The sequence below is a fragment of the Scyliorhinus torazame genome, chromosome 3 (assembly GCF_047496885.1).
Source record: "Scyliorhinus torazame isolate Kashiwa2021f chromosome 3, sScyTor2.1, whole genome shotgun sequence".
Classification (NCBI taxonomy): Eukaryota; Metazoa; Chordata; class Chondrichthyes; order Carcharhiniformes; family Scyliorhinidae; genus Scyliorhinus; species Scyliorhinus torazame.
The window spans coordinates 30,665,889-30,686,995 of record NC_092709.1 but is presented as its reverse complement, the minus strand read 5'-3'; the positions used below and the strand labels follow the sequence as shown (position 1 = coordinate 30,686,995).

Sequence of the window (21,107 nt, the reverse complement as noted above, 5' to 3'; positions counted from 1 at the left end):
AACTTCACAGCCGTCACTAACCTGTTCTATCAGCTTAGTATAGGCGTCATCCCTTACCCCTGCATCCTTTAATAAAATTTTCAGCCGAGGAGGAGGCGGATGTGCAAATTGCCTATGCAGTTTTAATACCACAAGCTTTTTTTATCAGCTAAAGTCCCATTTTCAACTGCCATTAAACACATCCTTAACCACTCTACTTGAAAAATTATTTGTCAGTAATGGAATCCAATAGTGTCCCGACTGTGTAAATTGTAAGTCCACCGTCTTTCCAAAAACTGTTGCCTTATCCTGTTCCATATCCAGTTTCATGTGTGCTTTCTTCATCGATGGTCTGCTCAGAAGCAAAGGTATCTCACTTGATACAACATCCGTGCTAATGAAATGATTCACTCCGGCAATATTGCAAGGGATCACCACTCTTTTCAGCGACTTCAGAGTATTATCATCCCCAAACCTGAAACTTGTGCAACTTTCAAATTCCTTAACCTTGTTACGATTTTCAGCATTCAAAGAGTCCAGGTAACATTTTAACCAGTCAATTCCACACACAGTAGATGTGCAGCCACTGTCCAATACAGCACAGTTGAAGGATTCTGCAACCAACGCCCTCATTACTGGCGTAAAACTGCTTGTCAATAGGACAATGCCTTCTTTCTGGTCACTATCTTTTTCCTCTTCTGACTCTTCCGTGTCATGTGTCGCTTCAAACACTCTATCATAATGAGTTGGACAGTTGAAAACATCGATTTATCATGCCCCGTGCATTTCTGGGGTTCATCTTCCTATTGTAGGCCCTAACTGGGTTTCTGTCTTCATAATATCCTTGTCTCGGCCTCCGTCTATAGTCTTGAGCCCTGTTCGTAGCCATACGATTTCGCCATCCTGTTAGTAGTGTATCTTCCATATTCTGCCTTATTGCAGGCTGACCTATTTGGCTCATCAGAGCCATCGGAATCAAATGTTCCCCCAGAAACTTTTGTAAAGCTTTTGTCATCTGTTCGAATAAGGTATCCTTATCAGTAAATTGGACTCCTGTCAAAACCAGGAGCCTATCCATGTTGCTCACTCTAGCACAGTCAAGTAATTTAAAGGCCAACACAGACTGTGGAAATTCCAGATTGTGTTTCTGCAGCCTTTCATATAGTCTGCCAAATTCCATTATATAGTCTTCCATGGAGATATCCTCCATTTCCCGGAACTTATCAAAATCCGACCATGCTTCATACGCACTTAACAAGTCATCTTTCTTATAAATCTTATCCATATAATGTAATAAAGTCTCCAGACCTTCTTCTGAGTCTAACTCTTCCAATTCCAGCTCAGAAAGCACTTTGTTTCGGATTTTACTGCCATATTCTAGAGAAAGAGCCAATGCCATACCTTGTTTTCTCTTTCCCACAGCAGTTACTTTAGTCCACATAAATACTGCACTTCTCCATTGGTCGTACGATTCCCTTTCAGAAAATAAGGGAGGATAGTCATATCCAGCCATCTTTATCCTGGGTTCAGCCATGTATCTTTTTTTTTCCTTCTCACTCACTCCTTGGTTTGATCAGGAAAAGTTGTATCTTTCAAACCTTCACATTTGCACAGCAACCATCCTCTGCTACCATTGTTAGAAGTTTTAGTTGCTGTGAAATGAAGAGTCTAAAGTTCTTGTTCCTTTTCACCAAACACCATTTATTTCATTTCCACAGCCTCTGCACAAAACTCTTAACAACACACCACCTCCCAGAGGCCACCTGAAGCCCCTTTACATATCAGTGTCAATTAATGGATACTTAACATAAATGAGACAACTAATTGCAATGTCTCTTAACCCATTACTTAACAGTGTAAACCCGGGAAATTAGTGATTCGGGTTCGGCAGGTGGGCAGGCTAGAGTACTGTAAGGCTGGAACTAACCAGCCAATCGTGGGGGAAATAACCATCAGATATTCCATGCTGTTGGCCCTCCTGGAATAATAGTAAAACATAGTTTGAATCTCACTTCTGACGACAGGGATGTGCTGAGCGGATGCAGGAAAGGTGGCCCTCCTCCTGGACACTCAGAATTAGGCTCGTTTTAACCCAAAATAGTCCATTAAACCCGGGGGATGAAAAAACCCATCCTCCCACCTCACCACAATGAACGCAACATGCCAGACAACAGCAACCTGAGGAGCTGAAGGGATGGCAGAGGCAGTAAAAGCCAGGAGAGACGGGCTGAGGTGATGGCGAATACACAGGGTTTACTTATGTTACTTTATTATAATGACCCTGACTTTCACTTATTCGTGTTTCTCAGTTAATTCCTTCCTCCAAAAAATAATATTTTTTATACTTATTGACCTGCGTGGTCGATAACACGTGTTACTCAATCCTTGATTGATGGCGAGGTCCTCTGAATCTTGTTTAAGAAGACTCAAACTCGTCCAGTAACAGGAAAGATTTATTAAGTAACTATAACAATAAGTGCATGAGTTCTTTACCTTAACTTGGAAACTAAGGTTAACAAGATTTAACAACAATAATTAAACGTAACTCCACTAACTATCTAAACTATTCTGATATTACCCTGTTCACAGTACACCCAAGAGAGAGAGAGACCCAATGTGGCTGCTTTTTATACCCCTGTTGGTCCGGCCCTCTAGTGATAATGTGGTGCTGCTATTTACCCATTAACCCCTTGTGTCCATGCACCGACAGAGATCACTACAATACTCAGGACTGCTTCACTGTTACGTTGACTGAGAAGTCAGTGAGAACGGGAATCTGACCTTGGTGTTTTGAACATCAGCAGCACTCCACTCCAGCCCAGACTGAGCTCAGCACTCAGTCTTTTTAGCCTCACCTAACTCCGTTTTCACCCAACTCCAAAAGCACTCTCATTTAGCCAAGCAGCACTCACGGTGGCTTAGCACCACCTCCCCAAGGGCAATTAGGATTGGACAATAAATGCTGGCTGAGCCAGTGGTATCCACATCCCATGAACGAATAAATAAAACATTGTGTAAATACTTCTATAATAGGTAGATCAATGAATCCCCACCTACATTCCTATGTAGGAAGGGGGAGAGGGCTAATTTCCATTGAAGATGAAGAGGTTCACAAAGGGAGTCGAAATCAATATCACCCATTATACACTATCAGCCAAAATTAAAGTTACTTCCAATTTGTTTATCTCTTTGCACTTTTTTGTCTGCATTTACGTTACCTGTTTTGAGAGGATGTTTTTTGTCAAATGCAATATAAATAGCAACAGTATTGTAAAGTTTATAAAATGGTAACCTTTTAACTTGTTTTGACAATTCCTAGTACGTATGGCTTCTGCTTTCCCACAGCACCTGTACCTGGAGGGTAACCAGCTCCAGGAGCTGCCAGACGAACTATTTGATCATCTGCCACAGCTGGTGTGGTTGGATTTGAGAAAGAACAGACTGCAGAAGCTACCTGCTAAAATTGGAAATCACAGGTATGGGTCCCAGGATCCCAACTCTGATTGATCCGAGGTACCACGAGGGGAATATCGGACCCAACATTCCTGTGCATATGTGCAATGGAGAGGAATACGTCCCCCTCCGCAACCCCTGCCCCAGCTGCTGGTCCTATCACAAATGCCATAAAAGGGATCATTTTTGTGCCTGCAAATTGCACACCAGCAGTGCTTGCCCCAAATTACCCGAACGAATGTCCAAGTGGCTCAAAGCTGCCAAGATGACAAGGGTTAACCAAACCAGAGCAAAGAACCTGGCCTTCTTCAGACTTTCTGCTGCTATTGGAGCAAATGGGGCTCTTTCCATCATAAATATTTGGGGCTGTTTACTGTCCTCAATAGGACATAGAACACTACTTCATGGCTATGAGAGATGGGGGCGAAAGTGTTGTGATGGTAATGTTACTGGGCTGGTAATCCAGATAAACCCAGGTTAACGCACAGGCAACGTAGGTTCAAATCTCACTGCAGAGCTGGTGGAATTTAAATTCAATCAATGATCTTTTAAGGAATTGGAAGTTAGTCTCAGTCATGGTGACCATGAAACTATGATCGAATGTTGTAAAAAAATCCATCTGGCTTACAATGGGAAGGAAATCTGCCATCCTTTCCTGCTCTGGCCTTGACTCCATGTCCACAGTAATGTGGCTGACTCTGAAATGGGCGGCACGGTAGCACAGTGGTTAGCACTGTTGCTTCACAGCTCCAGGGTCCCCGGTTCGATTCCCGGCTTGGGTAACTGTCTGCACTTTCTCCTCGTGTCGGCATGGATTTTCTCTGGGTGCTCCGGTTTCCTCCCACAAGTCCCGAAAGATGTGCTGTTAGGTAATTTGGACATTCTGAATTCTCCCTCCGTGTACCCGAACAGGCGCCGGAATGTGGCGCCTGGGGGCTTTTCACAATAACTTCAATGCAGTGTTAATGTAAGCCTACTTGTGACAATAAAGATAATAATTATTATTATAAGAAATGGCTTGGTTGGACACTGCGTAAAAGGGCAATTCAGGCTGGGTAACAAATGCTGGCCTTGCCAGCGATGCCAACGTTCCATCAAATAATTTCATAAAAGGTCATTGAGGCCCATGACTGATTTAACGGATGAAATTTCCTGGAAAATCTAGGATTTTCCTCTGGAACACTGCCCTAACATGGATGAGAAGGGGGTTTGTGGTTGGCAAGGGTGAGGGCTGGTAAGAGTAAGATGCATATTCACTTTTCCCCCACAGAATTTACATTGTCAGTCTAAATGGGACAGGTTTGCTGCATTACCCGATATTGCCCAGAATTCATGACCTCGCCCAGGATGAAATAAAATGATTGGTTTAAGTTATTTCCAGTAGCAAATGGATGTAGTTTCTCTGGAGTGATTGGCAGTGTTCATTCATAATTTAACATTTCCAGTTTTAAGAACAATCTTGTGTCTGTGCTATTGAATAGTACAAAGGGACATTTCTTTGGTATATTTCCAGTTTGATTTCTATGCAGCTTGAATGTTTCCATTGTGCCAGCTCTTGAAAGAGTCAATTGGTCCAATTCCCTGCTCTTTCCCTGAAGCCCTGCAAATCTTTCTATTTGAAGTAAATATCCAATTCCTTTTTGAAAGTTAGTGGAGCTAAGTTGGCTAGATCAGGATTTTTCAAACTCCGGGTTGAGACCCACAGGTGGGTCTCGGGAGGGTCGCAAAGCAATCAGTCGCGGCGTTCCCGATCGTGGGTAGAAGTGCCCAACGGCCGCGACCGACTTTTAAGAATGCCAGCCGCAGGCAGTCCCCGATTAGGCTGTGGCATTCGAGGGGGCGGCGCACGGCTGGGCTGTGTGCTGGTCACCGTGCGCGGGGCGAGGGGGAAGGGGCTGATGGGCGGCCAGGTGGGAGGGTGGTGGCCCCAGCTTGGAGCTCCAGTCTCGTGCTCACCTTCTGCGAGCTGCTTGGCTCGCTCCCGATCGGCAGTCTGTGACCTGCGGTTCCGTGGTCAAGCTACTCAATGGCCGGCACAACGTCCACTTACACTCCCATGACGTGAAGTACAGGTCGGGAAGTGGTCAGCAGCCTGTGATTGGTCTGGATGCATCTGGCGTCACTAACAGCTACTGGACAGTGAGGGGGGAGCCAGGTCAGGGTTGTCAGCGAGGAATGCCGATCAAACGAGGCCAGTCGATATAGCTGACATATGTCAACACTGGAAGAAACCTACACAGTCATCACTTTGTGTCACCACTCTTTGGAAACCAGGATGTAAGTGCTTTTGGTGAGAATGGAGAAGGAGATGGTGGGATGTTTGGATAGTGCAATACGGTGGATTGAGCAAGAAATCTTGTGACGTTGTGTGTGTTTGACAAGTTACTTCATCTCTTATAAAGTGTTTCCTAAGTAAAACAAGATTGTACTTTTTTCTATACCTGTTTAAATTTCTAAAGAAATGAGAATATATTTAAAATATAGTTTGTGTGTAAATGTAAGGATGCGCGTGTTCAACTGAAATTGCTTTAATTTTCAGTAGTAAAAAGTCATAAACGTGGAAAAATCAGGTTTTGGAAATAAAGTTTCAACGTCTTTAATATACAAACGACTGAGTCTTCCTGCCAGAAGAGGCAGCAGAGAGAAGGTCTTGCACCCAGCACGTACACTGATGCCTCGCGCCCTGTGTGTCCGTGCTTTGGGTGCAAAATTACGGAGGGAAGATTCCGGCATTTTGTAGCTGCCGGCAAACAAGCAATAGGAATGTGTGAAGAACTGAAGGTGGATTATTTTGTAATAAGGAAGAGAAGGCCAGAATCACAAGCAGGCCAGGATCGCCCAACTGAATCTGCTGGAGAGGGCTTCTCAGGAGAGTCCATGGCAGGACACAGCAGTTCTGGTGTGAGCTGTATCCAGAGCTCCAGGGCCTCTGGTGAACAACTTATTAAGAAGAAACTGAATTCGGGAGCAAAGCAGCATAAAGATGATTTCTTTAGGTATGGCTTTATTAATTGTGCCAATGCAAACAGAATGCAAAGCCCATTCGTGTTATATGCGGGGAAGTACTGGCAAATGAAAGTGCAATACCCTCAAAATGTCAAAGGCATTTGAAGACAAAGCATGGCGTGCTCGAGGACAAACCTCTCGATTTTTTTCAAAGGATGCAGCGAGAATTTAAATCATCAGCTGAAGTCCTTAGGACAAATGTAGCATTGAATGACAAAGCAAGTGAGATTGTGAGGACCAAGCATTAAAGGTAAGCAATAATGGCATGTCATGAAGGTCAGCTGGTGTGGGTCGCAAAGGTCGGCTGGCGTGCGTTGCGAAGATCAGCTGGTGTGGGTCGCAAAGATTGGCCCACATCGGTCCCAAAGGTCAGCCAGTTGGTAAAAGTGGGTCCTGGGAAAAAGGATTTGAACAACACTGGGCTAGGTGGTTACAGTGTGATATAAAGATGAAGTCATCAGAGTCCCAGTGACCATAGCCTGCTTTCCCCTTTGAGGGGGATAGCTGGCTGGTGGTGATTTAACCCGAGGATCATCATACTTCAGGCGAGGGGCAAGTTTCACGAATAATCTCAGCCAGTATGGGAATTGAACCCACCCTGTAGCCCTTGCTTTGCATCACAAACCAGCTGTTTAGCAAATGAGCTAAACATCCCTGTGTTTGTTGTTGGTATCAATGATTGTTTCGGGATGAATCTGCTTTATTTGTGCCAGTTTGGCTGAGTTGGCTGTACTCTCGCTCCTGGGTCAGAGTGAGGGGGTGGCATGGCGGCACAGTGGTTAGCGCTGCGGCCTCACAGCACCAGGGACCAGGGTTCAATTCCAATTCTATCCTCAGGTAACTGTCTGTGTGGAGTTTGCATGTTCTCCCCATGTCTGCGTAGGTTTCCTCCAGGTGCTCCTGGTTCCTCCCACAATCCAAAGATGTACAAGTTAGGTGGATTGGCCGTCCTAAATTGCCCCCTAGTGTCCAAAGGTTAGTTGGGAGTATGGGGATAGAGCAATGGATTGGGCCTCGGTAGGGATGCTCTTTCGGAGGTTCGGTACAGACTTGATGGGCCAAATGGCCTCCTTTTGCACTGTAGAAAGACCTTGACTCCATGATTCGATTCTATGAACTATTTGAGACATGGTGATATAAGTAAAAACTGTCAAAATGCTATTTTTGCAGTTAGCTGTAATAGTTTCTTGCTCCATAGACTTAAGAGTTATACAAGTAGTAAGATAGTTAAAGAATTTTGTTTCTAAAATAAGTGAAATAAGGAATTTTATTTTTCAGATGTCTTAGGACACTTTTGTTGGAGACAAACCCACTCAGAGAGTTACCAATTGAACTAGGTAGGGATTATTATATAACTGTTGAGAATCAAACACTAATTCTAGTATCCACTACTTGCATTTCGTAGAAAAAATATATATCTTTCGCTAAAATATTCCAATTTATTCGAGTTACTTCATATAAACAAACAAATAGTAATAATTTATGCGCAGAATTCATGATATTAAGTTAATGTCACTTTTTTTTCAGGAAATGTACTCTCTCTTAAAGCACTTAATCTGAGGAATTGTCCGCTTGAGTTTCCACCTCTGGATATAGTCCATTTAGGCACCCAAATCATTCTTTCATTCCTTAGGCAGCAGGCCACCAGATTTGTTGTTGAACCTCAAAGTCAAGAAACAGGTAGGAATCTGAAAATGTATTTATTATTTGGCATTGTTATAATTTACGGTGCCATTTCTTGAAAAGTTTCCAAGTGTCATTTGGTGGCTGGTTTTGCTGGTAGTTGCCAGCGAGCTCCCCACCGTTACTTAGGGCAGGATTTACCGGCCATCCCGCCGCCTGTTTTTCGGCGGGAGAGGCAGCCCGCCAGCGGGGTCTACCGGTCCCGCCGTTGTCAACGGGATTTGCCATTGACAGCACCCCTCGCCGCCGGGAAACCCATGCGCCGTTATGGGACTGGACTTTCACGCCGGCGTGAACAGCCGGTAAATCCTGCCCTTCATCATGTTTTTGGGCCCTGGGGAGTTTCTCACTGGTTTAGCCCACAATTGTTTTAGCTCAGAGATCGAGCCACAATTTTGAAAGGGTGCCCCGATCTCTAAGTGAGCTTGTGGGACCCCCATACCCACCCATGGGCATTGTCACCCCTTATACACATGAGCATTACCCCACACCCCCCCCAACTGAGGACACCCCGCTATGGTGTTCCGGGGGGCCCACATTTAGGCATCCCCACATACCTTTACAGGCCCCCCTCTTCCTGGACCCCCACCCGTCACCCCCACTAATCTCGAAGAGGCCACTTCTTACCTGTACTGCACCCCCCCCATCTTTCATACACCTCCTCCGCCCTCGTTTCATGGGCATGGCCCCCTCGGGCTCTGACCCTTGATAATGCCACCTCGGCACCTTTGCACTGGCACCCTGACAGTGCCACCTGGGCAGCTTGGCAGTGCCAGAGTGGCATTGCCAAGCTGACAGCCTCATAATGCCATGATGCCCTCGGGGAGGATGGCCAGGGATCCATCCTGCATTATCCGTGGCCACCCGGGAGCCTCCAATGGCTTAGGGGACACCCTGTTTGCCACTCCGCCTGTTCCACGTTTGTGTGGACCAGTACTGAATGGCGCCCAGCTGCAGCCTCCCCAGGGAGGCCGGTAGATAGCAGGTAAGTAGGCCTTAGGTAGGTTCACGGCGTACTTACGCGAGTGTGTCTTGGTCCCGCCCCTTGTGGGCGGGGTTCCCTGATCCTGATGCCTCACGGGACTTGGGTAGATCCTGCGAGGCGCCATGGCTGTTGGGAAGCCCACGGGAGGCTTCACCCGAGATCTACCGGCCACGTCGCGCTCCTATTGGGCCGTGGTGTCGCTGGCAGATCGCACCCCGGACAATGAAATCCCAGCGTATCGTGTGCAATTATGGAACAAACCTCAGTGACATCAGAAATTATTTTATTACATGTTGCATAGGAACACGTTATCCAAATAAATGTTGAAAATAAAAACAGAAAATGCTGGAAATGCTCAGCTAGTCAGATGCTGTCATATTAGTTGTAAATGTCAGAGTTTGTTAAGGATGCATTAGTTGCCAAAGCAGTGCATGCGCAGTTCTAGTGTTTTACTCCAGGTGGGGTTTAGGGTGGGGTTATTGTCTGGAAACCAGGAAGCGTGGGTTTCTTGGACCATCTTTGATTTTAACTCCTGCCATGAGTTGGTTTTGTATGTGACAGCCTGTGTGGAGTTTGCACATTCTCCCCATGAGTATGTGGGTTTCCTCCGGGTGCTCTGGTTTCCTCACATGGTCCAAAGATGTGCAGGTTAGGTGGATTGGTCATGTTAAAATTGCCCCTTAGTTTCCAAAGATGTGCAGGGTGGGTGGATTGGTCATGATCAATGCGTGGGGTATGGGGATAGGGCGGCGGAGTAGACAGAGTGCTCTTTCAGAGGGTTGGTGCAGACCCAGTGGGCTGAATGACCTCCATCTGCACTGTAGGAATTCTATGATGATCAAGAAAGGGAAATAATACATTGGGCATTTAAAGTAATATTGGGCGGGATTCTCTCACCCCGGGGCCGGGACGGAGAATTGCCGCGACCGGCGAGAATCGGGCCACGCCGCCCCGGCGCAGAGCGGAGAATTGGTGCCATTGGCGCCGGCACGGCGCCGGCTGGCGGCCGGTCTACGGGCGCCCCCCCCCCCGGCGATTTTCCGCCCAGGAATGGGCTGAGCGGCCGTACCAAAATGCCCAAGTCCTGCCGGTGCCGTTCTAACCCGGTCCTACCCGGCGGGACCTCAGCGTGGAAGGGTCCGGGGGTGGGCTATGGGGGGGAAGGGGGGGTTCCGACCCTGGGGGGGAGGCCTTCGCTGTGGCCCGGCCCACCGATCGGTGGGCTGGCCTCTCGGGCTGGGGCCTCCTTTGTTCCGCGCGGCTCCTGTAGCCCTACACCACGTTGCATCGGGGCCGGCGCAGAGAAGGGAGACACTGCGCATGCACGGAAATCGCGCCGGTCGCACTGGACATGCGCAGACCCGCGACGCCCATCTGACTCCGGGATCGGCAGCTGGAGCGGTGTGGGTCGCTCCAGTGCCGTGCTGGCCCCCTATAGGGGGCGGAATTGCTGATCCTGAGGCTATGTTGCGCCGTCAGGAAACGCGTCAGGATCAGAGAATCCCGCCCATTAACTATTATGGGAATGCCGATCTATAATAGTACAATTATATGTAACCCTAACACAGCACATTTATTGTTCCCTCCAGCCGCAACATCAGTCTCACTGTTCAGGCGGCACGGTGGCGCAGTGGTTAGCGCTGCTGTCTCACGGCGTCAATGTCCCAGGTTCGATCCCGGCCCTGGGTCACTGTCCGTGTGGAGTGTGCACATTCTCCCCGTGTCTCTGTGGGTCTCACCCCTACAACCCAAAAGATGTGCAGGATAGGTGAATTGGTCACGCTAAATTGCCCCTTAACTGGAAAAGAAAGAATCAGGTACTCTAAAAAAATATTTTTCAATGAATCTCACTGCTCCTTGGCTGCGGCCTTTCCCAGGCTATCCCTGGCCAGCACACAACCCAGATGTCTGGGGGAAATTTTCCCAGGCAAAGGGATTAGGTTTGGTGTCCGTGTGGGGGATTAAATTCTCCGAAGTTGACGTCTGCTCTGGATCCCTGCTGGTGGGCAGCACGGTAGCATTGTGGTTAGCACAATTGCTTCACAGCTCCAGGGTCCCAGGCTCGATTTCTGGCTTGAGTCACTGTCTGTGCGGAGTCTGCACATCCTCCCCGTGTGTGCGTGGGTTTCCTCCGGGTGCTCCGGTTTCCTCCCGCAGTCCAAAGATGTGCAGGTTAGGTGGATTGGCCATACTAAATTGCCCATAGTGTCCAAAATTGCCCTTAGTGTTGGGTGGGGTTACTGGGTTATGGGGATAGGGTGGAGGTGTGGACCTTGGGTAAGGTGCTCTTTCCATGAGCCGGTGCAGACTCGATGGGCCGAATGGCCTCCTTCTGCACTGTAAATTCTATGATCTATGATATTGTCCCACCAGCCCAGCAGGGGTGATGTCATTGGATTCTGCACATGCGTGAACCAATGTGCACACGCAGGCTGGTAATGGTGGCCAACTTCTGTATTGGCAGAAGGAACAACAATAAAAACTACAAAATAAGAGTACAGGTCCGGGGGCGGCACAGTGGTTAGCACTGCTGCCTCATGGCGCCGATGAGCCAAGTTCAATCCCGGCCCCTGGGTCACTGTCCGTATGGAGTTTGCACATTCTCCCCGTGTCTGCATGGATCTCACCCCCACAAACCAAAGATGTGCATGGTAGGTGGATTGGTCACGCTAAATTGGTCCTTAATTGGAAGAAAAAAAGGAATACAGATCCGAACTGTTTTTATTCCTTCTGGGAGGAAATATAGTGGTTTGTTAAAGCTGCTGCAAGTGTTTGGTTTGAGAATTTAAAGCATTTTGCCGACACCACCCTCTACATGTTGGCTGTTAAGCACCTTGGCAAAACCTCTGCAGACAATACTACAAGGGAGAAAAGTTGTATCATTTTTCATTTATGTTTCATAGCTGCAAAGAGCCAGCTCCGTATTTATTGCCTTAATTGCAGATATGCAAGATCTTGGGAAAATGTAAAACATTCTTCTTATTTGTTTGTGTTTGTTTCTTCCATTTATTCCACAGATCCGATTCATCCCATTAAAAGAGTAAAGCAGCCCCATAAAACTATGAAGAGACAAGATTCACTGGCGAATTTCTCTGAAAACCAGAGTGAAAAAAAATTACAAAGAGCAATGGAACCTCTAATGTCGGTTCAGGGACGCACATTTTGTTACAAGTCTCTACATAAACCTGTGCTTTGCAGCAACATAAATAACAATCATTTTTTACAAAGGTATGGAATGGTTTATTATTTCACCCAGAAAATTGCTTGACCTGATTCCTCAAAGGGAGATGACAAGAAGAGGCAAATCAAAAAGTAATTTTTCTAACTTGTCAAATGTAGACCACTTTTTAAAGGAACACTCTTTGAGATGTGGCACCGCTACGGCTTATAATTACATAACAAACTCTCACGTGGTGCTATCTCACAAATTGAGGATGGGCTGGGGTCCTAAAAAGTGACAATTGAAGGCGAAGAGGGCAGTGCCTATTGCCTTCCTGTTACAAAGCCATTTTATGAGCCGCGGGTTAGGTGGAGGGTCACCCTCCTGCCCAGAGGCCGTTTGAGCCACTTCAGTGACACTGGCATTCTTTGGCCTACAGACGAGCCCCGCAGTGACAGTGGCTACTGTCATGTGAGAGTGCCTTTAAGAAATGGATGTTTCAGCAATGTACCTTTAAGAAATGCAGTGATGTCAGAGTGTGGGTGGAGCTGGGCTTTAGCTCAGCCATTTTGAAGTTTTTAGTTTCAGTTTGAGGACAAAGCTGGGAGTGTCTGTGTGTTTTGCTGAGAGCTGCTTGAAAGGAGAAAGCCAGTCCTGAGAAAGCATTTTGAGAAGGGCCTTTGGATGTGTATAGGAACAGTTTGCAGGATTGGGTAGTGTTGTATTATTTTCAGGGTTATCTTTGAAGTAAGGGGTGTTAAGAGATCCAATGTGTATTTAAAAGGTTAATTTGAGTTCATGGAATAAACATTGTTTTGTTTTAAAAACCACGTGTCCATAATTGTAATACCACACCTGGGGAACAAGCCGTGTGCTTCAAAGCATCAATCCATTAAAGGGGGGGGTTGGTTGAACTCCATGATACATTTTGGGGTTCTGAAAACACCTCTCCCATAACACTACTCCAACAGAAAGAGCTCCATCTTCCTCAACAACCTTCCCCCCACCCCTCCATCCCCAACCCCTTGCCGGGGTTTGCCTGACCGGCCCCACAAACCCTCATTTACTCCTCTTCGTCATCCTATTCTTCAAGGTGCAGTCCCATCGATGACCATCACTTGCGGTGGCACTGCTTAGACTGCTGAGCTGCCGGCCCCCCCGATTAGCTGGCAGATCACGGGTGTGGGCGGCTATCCTGACAGCAACCAATGAGTTGCCTGTAAAATGTGACGGGCATCCTGCGAATCCGGCGGTGGGGTTGCCCCTAGTTGACGCTGTCAGGACCTCACCGGGGTGATAAAATTCAGCTTTTATTAACCAAGGCATTGAACATCAAAGCAGGGCGATTGAAATAAAATTAGAAAATGCTGTAAAACCTCAGCAGACCAATCAGCATCTGAGAAGAAAGAAAAAGCCATTGACCTGTGCTTTCACAACCATGAGCCACCAGATCATTTCTGGGGTGTCACGGAGATCTATAAATATATTCAGGCTGGGGCTATCGCCTGGAATACTATGGAGATGGTGCCTGGCAGTTTTCACAGTCGCTCCCTTAAAGAGGACAGTCGGCTGGAGAGCTTTAATTTATGGTGGGTGACCGCTTGTCCCAGCCATAAGCAACTGATCTGACGCCCAAAACTGTCCCTACACATCCCTCCCTCCCCATCAGATGCACCCACATTTGTCTCGATTGCCTGTCCAAGATATATTCTAGCTGACCCTGATCCTCCCGCATGGTCAGGAGAGGAAAGCACATCTATGGAGGGAGGGGTAGGTGTGTAACGCTTCAATTCCAAGTGTGTCCTGTCTCCGTGGACCTTTTTAATTGGTTGTTTTCTATTATGAAGATACCAGAATGCCAAAATGTCAGACAGGATAAGGCCAACTGGCCCATCGAGAGTTGCATCATAGGGTTCTGATGCCTCATGCATCACATCAAGAGACATCTTCCCCTTTGAAATCCAGTCTTCTCGGTGAAGCGTGATATCAGATATAATGTTAAAGTCGAAGGCAGTTTTTTCCAAATATCTCCTCATGTCTTGCTACATATTAAAACTTTTGTGTTACTTTCAACTTGGTCGCAGAATGACAGTACTTGTCCCTGTAGAAGATTCCGTGGGAAACTTGCATGCGAAGGCTTTTGCACAAATTGCTTCTGTTCTGACGTTTGAATGTTTGATTTAAGGGCTGGTTTAGCACCAGGCTAAATAGCTGGTTTTTAAAGGAGACTAAGGCAGGCCAGCAGCACGGTTCAATTCCCGTACCAGTCTCCCCAAACAGGTGTTGGAATGTGGCGACTAGGGGCTTTTCACAGTAATTTCATTTGAAGCCTACTTGTGACAATAAGCGATTTTCATTTCATTTCATAAAGGTATCAATCCTGCATTGATAGTGTAGTAGGTTGATTCCTATTTAGAGAATTATCGCAAATAAAAATAATTGCTTTTAGGGTATGAAACTGGGGTGCAGTCATTCTTAGACAGCAGGTTTCATGCCTGCCATTGGGCTGTCAGTTCACTACTGCCCGTTTTGCACTCTTGTTATAGATCAATTCCACCCCCAGAGTGCTCAAAAGCCCTCCGGTCTCATTTTGTTCAACTTAATGTATTGAAAATTTCCCTCGTAAAGCAATTACATACTCTATTCGCAGTGCTGGCAGAAGACAAGACTTTGAAATAAAGGCAAACATCAGAGGCCAGATTGACATTTTACACCAGAGAAGAAAAATCAGTGCAAAGGTGTTTCCCATCTTACCCAATTTGGTGGAAAAGCAAAATTATCCAGAGCAAATGCAAAGGTACAGATTATTAAACGTGGCTTTTCTAAAAGTAATCTTTTTGAGCTGGCGCATTGGCCCCTTGCGCATTACCTTAAAGTATTTTATTTACCCATGTGATGTACACAAATCCGACTTTGAGATTTGCTGAGTTTGTCAGCTGCCTTGGATTACCGTTCTTCTTTATGGCTATGGTTATGTTGACCGTTAATTTCCCGGGGCCCTGGAGAGGACGGATAATGGAAAATGCCAGGTGGATGAATTTAACAAATATCTTTTTATCTACAGCACAGAAAGAGGCCCTACTCCTCATCGTGTCCATGCCGACCATCAACCAGCTAACTATTCTAATCCTAGTTTCCAACACTTGGTCCATAGCCTTGTATTTCAAGTGCTCACCTAAATATTTTTTTTAAGTTGTGAGGGTTCCCCCCTCTATCGCCCTTTCAGGCAGCGAGTTCCAGATTCCCACCTCTCTCTGGGTGAAAATGTTTTTCCTCACATCACCTCGAAACCTGCCCATTACCGTAAATCTATGCCCCTTGGTTATTGACCATCCCACCAAGGGGAAACTTACCTTCCTATCCACCCTACCTATGTCCCTCATAATTTTATACACCTCAATCAGGTCCCTCCTCAGCCTTCACTACTCCACGGAAACAACCCCAGCCTGTCCAGTCTCTCTTGATAGCTGAAATTATCAAGCCTCCTATCCTGGTGAATCTCCCAGTACCCTCTCCAGTGCAATCACTTTGTTTCTATAGTCCGGGACCAGAACTGTACACAGTACTCCAGCTGGGGCCGAACCAGGTTTTATACGGCTCCAGCTTAACATCCCTGCTCTTATGTTCAATGCCTTGCTTAATAAAAGCAAAGATTCCATAAGCCTACTTAGCCACCTTATCGACCAGTCCTGCTGTCTTCAGAGATCTGTGGACATGCACACCAAGGTTCCTTTGATCCTCTGTACTTCCTCGGGTCCGACCATTCATTGTATATTCCCTTGTCTTGTTAGTCCTCCCAAAATGCATTACCTCACACTTTTCATGGTTAAATTCCATTTGCCTCTCTTCTGCCCATCTAAGCAGCCCATCTACATTGTCCTGTAATCTAAGGCCTTGCTCCTCACTATTTGCCACACCACTAATTTTGGTGTCATCTGCGAACTTACTCTTGACCATTGAGGGTACTTCCAGGAAACCAGGGCGGGAGTCTCTGATCCTGGGGTTAAGTGTTGACGCCGTCATAATATGGCATCAGGAGCAGCGATTCTGACCCCTACAGGGGGCCACGAGCGACCCACGCCGCTCCAGCTGCCGATCCCCGGCGTCAGATGGGCCCCAAGGTCTGCGCATGCGCAGTGGGACTGGCGCATGTGCAGTGGCTCCCTTCTCCGCGCTGGCCCCGACGCAACATGGCTTGGGCTACGTGGCGCGGAACAAAAGAGGCCCCAGCCCGAAAGGCCGGTCCGCCGATCGGTGGGCCCTGATCGCGGGCCAGGCCACAGCGGATACCCCTCTCCCCCCACGAGGCCGCCCGTGGATGAATCCACTCCGAGGTCCTGCTGGGTAAGAGCAGGTGCGAACGGCGCCGACGGGACTTGGCCTTTTTTGCGTACCGGGTGGAGAATCGGGGGGGGGTCGCAAAGAGCGGCCCCCGACCGGCGCCGCGCTGACCGCGCCGGCGCCAATGGCGCCGATTCTCCGCCCACCGGAGAATTGCCGTCGGGGTGGCGTGGCGTGATTCGCGCCCGTCCCGGCAATTCTCCAGCCTGGCCCCGGGCTGAGAGAATCCCGCTCCCAGTGTCGACACTGTTTATGGTTTCCATGATTCTTTAACTGAAGGAACAGTGGGCAATCAGGAGAATGGACAATGGGCAATAATAGTTACATTCGGCTCTTGGGCCCAAGTGAAGGAAAGGATCTCCATCAACCCTCCCACTGCTGATTTTGAAAAGAATACCTCACTGGAAGTATTAGTGTGCAAATGTCCAGTGAAGCTGGAAATCAGCTTTGATGGCTCACATGGTTGAATGGCCTGCCAAAACTTGTGCTCACAATACACACAGTATCATTGCCTGGATCAAAGGCCCAAAGCATGCCTGACACATCTGGAACAGTAACACAGAATTATCAATACCTTCAGGAGAATTGAAAAAATGGATTTCTTTTATACCTGTTCCAGATGTTTATCTGTCAACTTCCACGTATTCCCATTTACCCGACATTCCAAGTTTGTTTTGAAGTGTTAATTTGGATACTATTGTTGTGGAAATGAAAAATTTCCTGTACCTTCATTTTTGACTATGGGGTGTATTTTCCATTGTTAATAACAAGGGAGGTTTGCATTAAAGGTGATGGGAAGCCAAGGAAATGGTAATAGGAGAGACGGTTGGTATTTGTGGCAGCTCAATGGAGCTCTGTTTCGTGAAAACAGAATTGTTAGAATTCACGGGCGTCATTCTCCGACTCCCCAGAGGGTCGGAGAATGGCCGTTGGCCGCCGTGAATCCCGCCCCCGCCGGTTGCCGAAGTCTCCGAAGGGAGAAAAGTCGGCGGGGTGTTAATGTCGCCGCTGCCGTCGGAGAATGTCACGGGTCTGCGCAAGGCAGCCGATTTTCGGCCTGCCGATATTCTCCCTTCCGGATGGGCTGAAGTCCCGTCGACGTGATGACCGTTCACGTCGACGTAAATTAAACCTCCTTTTCATCGGCGTGACCCTGTGCTCCAGCGTGGAGGTCAGTGACGGCCTGGGGGGTTGGCTCTGGGCAGGCGATGGCGTGGCCGCAGTCTGAATGCGTGAGGAGAGGTGTGTCTCGGGTTGTGTGTGTGTGTGTGCGGCGGGGAGGGGGGTGGTGGTTAGAGTAGGCTGGGCTCCGGGGGAGTGCCGGGAGGGGGTCCGTGCCGGGGAGGGGGATGCGAGGGCAAGTGAGTTGGTCCATCTGGCCAGGTGCCAGCCTCCAACAGTTGGACCCATGCGGTCCATGCCACCTGGCTGGGGGGAGGAGGGGATATGAGCAATGATGACATGTCGTCGTTCCCCTCCCCCCCACCAGGCCATCATGTTTTCCGATCATCCAGCGATGTTGGCCGCCGTGGCGGCAGCCGCTCATGTCTATGTTGCCCTGGATGAGGAGGAGGAGGAGGAGCGTGCCAGAGAGGCGGCGCAGGCTGCCGCAGAGGGACAGGCGGCAGCCGCCCAGGCTAAAGGGACACCTGACCGACAGGACGAGGAAGGGGAGGAGGACATCGCGGCCCCACGGCACCGGAGGCGCCCGAGGGCGCCCCGTGTGTACCGGCCCCGGCAGTCATACCAGGACCTCACGGACCGGGAATGCAGGAGGAGACTCCAGATGAGGCGGGAAACCGTGGCACACATCTGCCACCTGCTGGCACACCTGTCACCGCGTGGCACTGGCGGGGGACACCCTCTCCCCGTGTCCGTCAAGGTTACGGTGGCCCTGAACTTTTATGCAACGGGGTCATTCCAGGCACCGAGTGGGGACCTGTCCGGCATATCGCAGACATCAGTGCATCGGTGCATCCGGGCAGTGACAGATGCCCTATATGCCATGGCGCACCGCTACATCCGCTTCCCCGTGGACCGGGCCAGCCAAGATGCCCGGGCCGTGGGCTTCTCTGCCGTGGCCGGGTTCCCCATGGTCCAGGGCGACAGGGGCTACCCATTGCGATCGTGGCTGATGACGCCTATACGGAGGCCACGCAATGAGGCGGAGAACCGCTACAATGATGCCCATGTAGCGACAAGGGGAGTGATAGAGAGGTACTTTGGCGTGCTGAAGATGCCTGGACCTCTCTGGGGGCGCCCTCCAGTATCGGTCAGATAGGGTCGGCCGCATCATTGTGGTGTGCTGCGTCCTGCACAACATAGCCCAGCAGAGGGGCGATGTGCCGCAGGCAGAGGAGGGCGGAGTGGAGGAGCAGCAGGAAGAGGCGCAGTCCTCCCCAGATGAGGGGGATGGGTGTAATGGTCAGGGCAGACGGGGTAGACACAGGCGGGTGGCTGTCCACCGTTACCGGCTGGCCCAGCGGGCACGGGACAGACTGATAGCCGCCCGGTTCACTGACTAGATGGGCGTGGGAATCGGGTAGTATGGCCACAGACCGCACACCATGGCAACAGCCGACCACCCACACCCCCCACCCACCCAGCACCCTCACCCCCTTCCCCAACCCCACCCACCCCACCCGCATGCACACCACCACCCCCATTGCCGATCCACCTGCGGCACAACGGGCCGGGCTCACACAGTTGCGGGTGGACGCGTGTCTATTGCAGGCCATGGAGGATGATGACAACCCGCCCTGCGGTGAGCTCCTGGCTCTACATCGTTGGACTATGTCTGACCCATGGCCACAGTACCACCATCCACCCGGACCATCCCTGCATGTGGCTGTGACACTGCCGCGCACGATCCCGTCCTCTGCCCGGGGGATGTTGATGGCGGCCCAGGGGGAACGGGGCAGACTCACCTGGGGCTGAGGTAAGACCACCCCTCACACACACACTTGCGCTCGATGTACATGACACCCCTGCACGCTTTGGACAGAGCACAAAGGCAGCTTCTGTAGGTGTAACATTGACTTTAATAACCAAAGGAGTTCATGCACGTGCCCTAGCCCCTAAAACCCATCTGTGCCCTGCACCCGTGCCAACTTACTCAGTGTCTAATTGTTTGGCCTTACGGGCCCTTTGACTACGTCTACGTGGTTCCCCAGACGGTACAGCAGAACTGGAGGTGGACTCCTGTGATTCCTGGCTTCTGACACTGGATCCCTTTGGCGGCCGTTTCCTGGGGCGTCCTGGCCTAGATGGGCCAGGCTGCGGCCCGGGCGACTGGGATGGCGAGCTGCCAGCCTGTCCTGCCCGTTGCCCACCCGATGCACCTGGGACGGAAGGGGGGGGAGTCCGAGGTGTCGCGGTGTACCGGGACCTCTCCTACAGGGGGAGCCGGGACGGACCACACCACCTCCTCCTCCCTCGGGGTGCCCGATGGCCCCCAGGTCTCTACATGGGTGGGGGATGCGAACGGACTGGCCAACCGATGCCCCCCCGACATCTAGCGTTGCCAGTCCTGGAGGCCCGTGCTGGTATCGACAGGGGTCTGCAGGTTTGCAGCCCATGGAGCCCAGGGGGTTGGCAAACCCTGTCTGTGACAGTGCGACGCCGGCTCGCACATGGCCACTGGCGCGATGCCCTCAGCGATGGCCTGCAGAGACTGGGCCATGGCCTGCTGAGACTGGGCCATGGCCTGCAGAGACTGGGCTATGGCGTTGAGCGCCTCTGCCATCTGGCGCTGGCACAGGCTCATGGCCTCCTGTGAGAGGGCAGCCATGTCCTGGGCCACAGACGCCGCCTGCACGGAAAGCCCCAGGCCTCGCAAACCGTTCCCCATGTCTGACACCGTCGCACCCATTGCCTCCACCGCGGACGCCACCCGTGCGGTGTCAGCCTGGGTGGCACACATGACCGGCACCACTCCCAGCTCCTGGACGCGGGTGGACTCCTCCACCTGCGACTGCAGCCGCCGCAAGCCGCCCGTCACCCTCTTCGCTCGTCTCCGGGTCGGTGGTTGCATCGGATCTATGTGTGGGTGTGGTAACTCCAGGAACCTGGGATCCATCTGGGCGGCAGATGTTCGCTTGGGCTGGGCTGCCCTCCGACCGCCCGGCCCCTCTGCTGCTCCTACCTCCACCTGCTGTACCGGGACGGCTGTGTTGTGCGCACCAGCGAGTGTACCAGACGCCTCATCACTAAAGTGTCCAACCGAGGTGAGTGTTTCTGCGATGGTGGAGGGTGTTGGTGACAGCAGTGGCGTTGTGTCGTGCTCTTCGTCACACTCTGAGTCCATGGCACTTTGGGGTGGGGGTTCGTCTCCACCCATCCACTCTGAGTCGCTGTCCGGTATTTCGTCTTCCTGGGTAGTGCTGTCCCGGGTAGGGGTGTCCTGGGCAGTGCTGTCCCGGGTAGTGGTGTCCCGGGTAGTGGTGTCCTGGGTAGTGGTGTCCTGGGTAGTGGTGTCCTGGGTAGTGGTGTCCTGGCTCG

At 50.0% G+C, this 21,107-nt stretch overlaps 1 protein-coding gene across 2 annotated transcripts in view; it reads left to right on the top strand.

Moving 5' to 3' along the window:
* LOC140408388 (uncharacterized) overlaps positions 1-21,107 on the top strand; it is a 60,075-nt gene that overhangs the window by 4,736 nt on the left and 34,232 nt on the right. Inside the window, exons 2-6 of one of the 2 annotated variants that reach the window (XM_072495510.1) lie at positions 3,325-3,455; positions 7,717-7,775; positions 7,966-8,118; positions 12,124-12,334; positions 14,917-15,063. In XM_072495510.1, the coding sequence (XP_072351611.1) occupies positions 3,325-3,455; positions 7,717-7,775; positions 7,966-8,118; positions 12,124-12,334; positions 14,917-15,063 (701 nt within the window). The remainder of the gene's footprint in view (positions 1-3,324; positions 3,456-7,716; positions 7,776-7,965; positions 8,119-12,123; positions 12,335-14,916; positions 15,064-21,107) is intronic. The other variant, XM_072495511.1, reaches the window with a different exon arrangement.